The sequence below is a fragment of the Rhizopus microsporus genome (assembly GCF_002708625.1).
Source record: "Rhizopus microsporus ATCC 52813 unplaced genomic scaffold scaffold_30, whole genome shotgun sequence".
Classification (NCBI taxonomy): domain Eukaryota; kingdom Fungi; phylum Mucoromycota; class Mucoromycetes; order Mucorales; family Rhizopodaceae; genus Rhizopus; species Rhizopus microsporus.
Genome location: NW_019671945.1, coordinates 132,401 through 139,810, shown reverse-complemented (window position 1 = coordinate 139,810; position 7,410 = coordinate 132,401). Strand labels below are relative to the sequence as shown.

The following is a 7,410-nucleotide window of genomic DNA, read 5'->3' as shown; positions in this document are numbered from 1 at the left end:
TGAAACAAAGAAAGACTAAAATGGATCATCGGCAACAAATGAAGTTTGATTTAAGGGTTTTATTTGCATCTGCTCGCAACATGTCCTCACTGGGTGCAGTGATGGCTCCAGTGTGCTCGTCGATAAGTTGTTCTGTGACAATATTCTGTTCCTTGTTCATGTCCTACATGATGTATAAGTTGAATGACTACTTTCGTGTACGTATGATCTTACCTTTAATGTGAACAACAATTCGAAAACTTGAAACCAATACTTTCTTTCCGACCAACGGTGCGGGATCAGGGTTGAGCGTTCCCAAACACACGCCCACCGATTGCCTGCCACAACAAAGATAGAAAGCAGCGTAAGTTTATAGTCCACAAATTGCAAACCAAAAAGCTTTTGTTTTGCAAACGTGTTGTACGAAGCTTGCTGATATCGAGATTTTTCTTCTTGGAGGCAAATAGAGGTATATTCAAGCAACTTTAGAGTGTCTTCTTCCATGTGGATACCATCCTCCAAGCTAAGTATAAACTAAATTAATTAATATATAACATCGTTATGATAAAAAGGGAATATTACCCGGATGATTCAATCAGAATCCGATGGATATGATCCAACGTTGTCGTGCCAATACCATCCAATAGTTTAGTGGCTGAGGTATTGGTTGTTGTTGTTGTTAGTACTCGGTAATGGTAGAATAAAAGCAAAGAAGTGATGAGTCTCTGTTTTATCCTTTTATTAGAAGTGAGAGAAAGAGCTCATAGCAAAAAGAAATTAAGTTGTTTTAAAAGAGGTCGGAGTACTAACTAAGGTACATGTAACTAAGTCAAATGTAATCTCACACGTAAAGATTAGTATTAGACATGGTCAAATGCGACACTCTTATCCACACATCGGAGGACATAGCAAAATACATAGAATCTTGTGACTATCACTGTGTTTACTTGCCTTCATATATCTCTGAGCTCAATCCAATTGAGCAATACTGGTCAGTAGTCAAAAGTAAAGTGAAACGCAACAAGTTTCTCGAGAAGTAAACGTTGATGATACCGATCAGTGAAGCTTCTAATAGTTTGAGGTTAAGCGATTTTAAAGGGGTTGTTAGCCATTCGCATAAATGCTTGGACAAGTGTCGTAATAGGCAAGCCCTCTGAAGGGCGTGACAAAAAAACCACTGTATTATTCCCAACATGGCTCAAGACGACATAAAAGCATCAAATGAATTGTACACGCATCAGATTATTCTTTATGAATAACGAACTTTTTTCAACACGCCTACCTTTCATGCTTTCCATACCTTCTAACTTTTCATGTCTTCTAGGTTTTCCAAGCCTAAATTTCCATGCCCTTTATGCTGGAAGGTAAAGAAGGCGTGAAAAATTAGATGCTGTGACGGTCTGGCGTACGGATGAGATAGTAGTGTCCATTGCTTCAGGCCTCCAATTGACGTGTTTGATGAGATAATCATTATAATAACTCGAGTATAATCTTACAGTAGAGCATACATTCTACTTTACATTCCTCTATCGCATCTGATAAGAATAACTTATAATAACAACTATAGTAGCTACTAGTATAACAATATTAATATAAGCATAAATAATGTCAGTGACGACTATAATATAAATAGCAGCCATAGATTCTCTATCCAGTAAACTTTCACACAAACTTAATATTTCAGCTCTTCTTAATAAAGAATCTAATTCGCAAGTCATCGACTTAATAGCCTTTTTCAATAATACTAAAGCTAAATACAACAGAGCTGCAATCAACCTACTATGGCGTGTTGTTATCTGAGATCATTGCTGATCAAGGTCGCAATGTTGCTTTACGATGGGCGATCAGGTCTGCTGTAGAAACTGATATCCGCCCTGATGCCGTTATCTCCACGCTTGTACAGCACGACACGAGGCAAGGCACCGCGCTATTGATTCCCAAATACATGACCATCTCCTTCTCAATACAGCGCTGTCTTAGGTATGAAGCTCTCCTTCCGTATATATATCCTCTCACTGGTAACTTGTTCCTTGTAAACTTCCCATATCCCCTTGAATAAAAAAACTTGATATATTTTCGCCCCTTTTTGTCGCGTAAGCAAGTATGCGTAACTCGTCACTAAAATGTTACATCAAGTAAACACTCAAGAGCTGGCTGCTCACTTCGCCTAGATACCGATTTGGCAAATAAAAATACATCATTTTTGCTCTTTTGATGATCCATGATTTGACCGGATGGTACAAAAGTATGATCAATTCAAAAGAATAAAAGGGCACCGATATAAATTAAAATCCTTCTTTATTAGAGAACTTAATTTATACCGAAAGAGGATCTGGTTTTTGGAAATCTTGAGAGTATTCCTATTTATACTATTTCAAAGTAGATGAGCGCTGATATAATAACTAGGTTTGGGGGAGCCGAAGGGCGTAAAGGAAGCATATTCAGAAGGAATGACAATGGATCTCGTATAGTTTCAGACATGAACAGGCGTCGATGCATATCAAGGCAACTAATAACGTGATTCTTAGATAGCTGTTGCGTTGGGCGCTTAGGACATGGTCGAGGTTTGCCACCAGGAAGCCAGCCTAATCTCCAGCGTATACAGCAACTGCGCTCTGACTTAGACATGAGTAACCAGAGTATAGGATCCAGAGAGGTTGATCAACGGCAGCTAGAAAGCAGTTTGAAGTTTTGGCATTGTTGGCGGGTCTCTAGATTCTGTTGCAAAAAGTGCCATTTAGCAGCCTTGAGTGAGCGAGTGTTGGGTTCTTCAGTAGTAGACAGCACCGTTTTCCAAAGCGATGTACAAGAGAGAGCGTACCACTGGCTTCCTCTGGTATTGCGGATATAGGGTAACGGACAAGCAAGCAGTGCATCTTCTGGCAAATATAAGGAACGAAAGAGGAACTGTGTCTGTAGTATACGTATTGAAATCCTTGATTCTTAGATGGTGGTCGTAGGAGACGTGCGACTGCTTCTTGCCGTTGCAATCGGCGTTGTTGTTCATTCTCTGCAAGATTGCGCTTGATTTAGGAAATACGCTGAGGGTTATGCCATGGAGGTGTTTGGGAGGGTAGTGCAGGAAAATCTTCAGAGCTGAGATGGTTGTCGTTTTCGTGATGGTTGGGTTGGTTCATATTCGTAGATTGCTGTGTCGTTTGTTCATGTATTTGGGTCATCTGTTGACGTAAGTTGGCTATCTTTGCACGGGCTGCTGCAAGTTCGGTTGAGAGGCGTTTAATCATGTCCAGTAAGGTCTGCATATCGTACGCCTGGTCGTTTGTGTTACTGTTTTGGGTAGGCTGTGTATTGTGGAAAACTCCAAAGTTTCATTGTTTAGTGAGCTTACAAGACTGTTAGGAGAAACTAAAGACTGAACAATGTACGTCATGGTTCGAGCCTTAAAGGTCTTTCCACATCTATGACAACGAAATATGGGCATGGGCGGATCGGTTTTAATGGATCCATTACGACGAAATTGGCCCATCTTCTCGCAATGAGGACATCTCAAAGATTTACGGCGACTCTCAAACTGCAAAAGCAAAGAAGCTACTGCTTCTTGAGTGAGAGTATCATACATATTTATTAAATTATTGTTATTTATGTCGCCAGGTGGCATAGTTGAAGCAATTGTTTTCGTCGTAGTTAGTGTAACGTATAAATATGCGAAAGAGCTCTTTCCCATGATTTCCAAGCAAGCAACTTAGTTTCTAAAGATACGACTTCTGTTTCTGAAAAAACGAAATTGATTTTTATTTGCCCGTGGTATTGATTTTAATTCGTTGTGATTTTGCTTGTACAAGAGCATCAGACTGTGCATACGCGTTCGTATTTCAGTTTAAACACCGCTGAGAAAGACACAGAAAGAAAAGGTATCTTGTTCTTTTATTCTAAATAAAAATGTCAACTATAGAGTTACCACTTATTTCTGTTCAACCTGATTGGGACCAAGTTATTCGAGAAGCCGTTTCAAACAAAGCCTCGGACTCATTCTTTTGGATCGCTTGTTATGTAACAGGTTTGACAGCTCAAGATCGATCTGAACAGATCTTTATCTTTTACATTGTGATTAGGTAAACCAAGTGTCCAAGGCCAAGTCGAAGTTATAAAGAAAGATAACGGAGAATACGAACTTGAAGGGAAAAACGGATTTACTGTTAGCTCACTTGGCTCTGTAAGTTTTTTTTTATGTTATCTTGCATAACACTGACGATACAAAAAAAAAAGAGATCATTTAAAGTAGAATGTTCAGAACTCGGTGCCAAAGATATCATTGTATATGGACCCAAGGACGAAATAATTTTAGCCGAGAAAGCCCGAGTAAGATGAAAAGAAGAATTTGGATTATTCTAAAAGAAAGGGACTGACATATAAACTTAGCCTACATGTGTTGATGTGTCTCCAAATGGCAGGTTATTTGCTACAGCTAGTGGATCAGAGATTTTCTTGGGCAATTTATCCGAGGCAAAAGTTCAGGTAAGAAAGATAGAAAAAGAACAAGTTCGGAATGGCTTATATATAACCTTCATAAAGACTACATTGAAGGGACATCTGAGCGATGTGACAGCGGTTCAGTTCTTTCCAAGCAATCTTGTCCTGTTGACTGGTGGTGCCGATTTTCAACTCAAGATATGGTCTGTAATAGATGGTAGTAATCCTGTCACTTTAAGGAGCCACACTTCAGGTATATTTATGCTTGTCTCTCTCTTTTCTTTCTGTCTCACACATTATAAACCATGTATAGCAATTACGAGCACAGCCATTGTTGAGAAAGGAAGAAATATAATATGTTAGTATAACGGTATATATAGCATAGACGTTGTATATTCACATTCACTATAGCATCCTCTCGTGACGGGACAATCAAGTTGTGGAACTGTGGTACAGCCTCAGTCATTGCTACATTAGGAAAATACCAATGTCCTGTCAATAAGATTATATTGGCCAAACTTCCATCATCTTACCAACCTGTAGCAAAAGAGAGCTTAGGTATTTGCATCTCTCTCTCTCTCTCACGTACATGTACTCTAAAACACTGAATTTGATTTATCATAGATCCAGTAGAAGTTGGCACTGAGGACAAGATGGTCATAGCTGCTCTAGGTGACGGTAGCATTCGCGGTTTCCATCTTGGTACAAAATCAGAGGTAAGAGATGGAAATAGTAGATCTATTCATTTGCTCATCATATAATATGCCAGATATTTGCTTCGCCTACTGGTCCATATGCCTTGACAACATTGGTGTATGATGAAACTTCGAATATCGTTTTTGCTGGTAGTGAGAACGGTCAAATCACTGCATACTCATTGGAAAAGGGTTTAGAGTAAGTATCATTTCAAATTCAATCAAGACGTAATTCATTTCGTATTATAGAGAGCCAGTAGCTCAATGGCAGAGAAACAAGTTTCCTGTTACCTCGCTTGCGATAAAACTGAGCAAAAATGGTGAACGTGTACTTTGTGTTGCTAGCGGTAAGCATGATGTTTATACACAAATAATTATAGCTTATGTGTTTGTTAGCGGATGGAGCGCTTTATGAAACTAGCGCGTTATCTTCTTTAAAGGCAGACTCTAGTGTCCGAGTAGAGATAGAATATACTGGCAACGAACTCGAATCAGTCAATGAAATCAAAGTGGTGCCAGGTGGAGAAAAGGAAGGATACCAATCTATTGTCTGTAGTGTTCGTGATGGGAAACTAAAGGTTTATTAAATCAATAAATGTAATGTTTATAATTAAGCGTTTAAAAACAACAACAATAACAATAAAAATATTCTTGAATAAATAGTATTGTTTAAGCAAATAATCATTGTAAATAATAGATGTAGCGTGTGCTTTGTCCTCCAAATCACTAAATCCAATATAATGTTTCTTGTTTTATTTATATAATCTGCTTGATTTCATAGCCCGAGTTTCCGATGATAATTGGTAAAGGCTCTATTTCCATTTCATAAACTTTACGAATTGACCGGCATCGACGAGCAGGTCCTCCGTTTTCTGACTGAGCCAAGTCTCCATAAGAGACGGTATCATCCTTTAACTTTTTTAATAACGCACCATCAATCTCTAGCTTTACGTTTATTTCATGTACCAAAGAAAAGATTTCCCGTGTTGACTTGGATGGTATAGAACACACACAACCAGGTGGAATAAGTATCAGTTTGGATAAATCAAAGGACAATTTTGGAGTGTCAAGAGTAGCCAAGGTGCCGTTAGATCCCAAAGCCGAGTGCTCATTGCTGTTGAATAAGATCTGCTTTTCCATAATCGTCTTATACTCAGCGGCCTCTCCAAAGCTACATGTCATAAGGATACGTTGAGTCAACTGAGCTTTAACCTTTAGAGCATATATCTTAAAATTAGGACACATGTTGATCAACTTTAGTTTTAGTGGAATAGCATCTGAGCGTTCAAAGGCTTGTACAGGTATCTCCAGACGACCGAGTAGCTGAGAGGAGTTGCTGAAAAAGGTAGTTTGATGTGAATTGGAAGCCGAAGAGGTGGGCTTTATCAATAATGAGTTTGATAAAAGACAGCTACAGATGCTTTTGAATATATTATTATTTCCTGAGAGGCAAAGTTTGGCTTGAGCTGACTGAAGAGGTGAACGAAACTCGGGCGCATGAATGTCTAGATACGGCTCCAGCCGAACCTTGGCTGTGGAATAACATGTCAAGTGTTGCTGGCTGTCGTCTGTAGTGCATTTCATGATGACGATAATACGGTATGTAATTGGATAATTTGGGTGATCAAATGTTCCTCCTAGTTTTTGTGACATGGGTATTCCTATGGAAAAGCGAACGTTGGACTTCTTGCCATCTAGGCTGTAAGTACGCTCATTGTTGTGATCATGTAAATGGCTATCGTCTACAAATGTTCCATGACTTGAGTCTTTATCAAAGTCATCATCAGCTATACGTCTAATCAGCCTTTCTATTTGCTTATCCTGCTCACTCTTCATTCGTTTCTTTTTGGGAGCTACACGGTGTCGTCGCTCATGTGAATGGTCTGATTCATCCTCATTAAATGTTGCATGATGCTCTTCAGCGACTACTTCTAAATGATGACTTTCTGAACCAATGGTATTGTCATGGCCTGATCGTTTCATTATTCGGATTCCTTTGTTGATCAATTGCACATTTTTATGGTAATCAAATAATCCATTGTATAGAGGCACTTCACGCTGACTACCGCAGACTTGAACATTACCATATAATGCAACGCGCAAGTAAGATACTTTCACAGGTGAGTTCAGCTGAATCTGAAGTTTGCCATTAATAGACTGTCCTGGCCAGTAAGTTGGTAAATAACCTTCATAGGCTGGTAAATCTAAAGAAATGCTTAATCTGGGAGAGGCAAAAGGTGAAGTTTGGTCACCATTGTTTAGTGATGTAACTGGAGAATCCAAACAGCAACTCATGTGTAAATTA

General features: G+C 39.0%; 3 protein-coding genes across 3 annotated transcripts; 1 reads left to right on the top strand and 2 right to left on the bottom strand.

The window, feature by feature from the left end:
• Positions 1 to 3,559, bottom strand: RHIMIDRAFT_295668 (uncharacterized protein; the record flags this gene model as incomplete). Its single annotated transcript, XM_023614204.1, has 7 exons — positions 1 to 163; positions 214 to 502; positions 562 to 704; positions 2,350 to 2,594; positions 2,646 to 2,921; positions 3,020 to 3,281; positions 3,329 to 3,559. The coding sequence occupies 7 exons, from the start codon at positions 3,557 to 3,559 to the stop codon at positions 26 to 28; spliced, it is 1,584 nt and encodes a 527-aa protein (XP_023461518.1). The 3' UTR covers positions 1 to 25.
• A 264-nt stretch (positions 3,560 to 3,823) lies between these two features.
• On the top strand, positions 3,824 to 5,054 carry RHIMIDRAFT_273866 (WD40 repeat-like protein; the record flags this gene model as incomplete). The annotated part of the gene is made up of 6 exons (XM_023612416.1): positions 3,824 to 3,997; positions 4,053 to 4,153; positions 4,207 to 4,299; positions 4,360 to 4,455; positions 4,513 to 4,663; positions 4,724 to 5,054. Coding segments are annotated over exons 1-6 (601 nt in total), but the record flags the coding sequence as incomplete, so codon positions are not given.
• A 769-nt stretch (positions 5,055 to 5,823) lies between these two features.
• RHIMIDRAFT_303203 (uncharacterized protein) lies at positions 5,824 to 7,407 on the bottom strand. The gene has a single exon (XM_023614410.1). It carries the CDS (start codon positions 7,398 to 7,400, stop codon positions 5,862 to 5,864), a length of 1,539 nt encoding a protein of 512 aa, XP_023461516.1. The 5' UTR covers positions 7,401 to 7,407; the 3' UTR covers positions 5,824 to 5,861.
• Positions 7,408 to 7,410: the final 3 nt, after the last annotated feature.

Coding starts and splice junctions, on each gene's coding strand:
- RHIMIDRAFT_303203 (XM_023614410.1), bottom strand. CDS start 7,400: ATGAGTTGCTGTTTGGATTCTCCAGTTACATCACTAAACAATGGTGAC.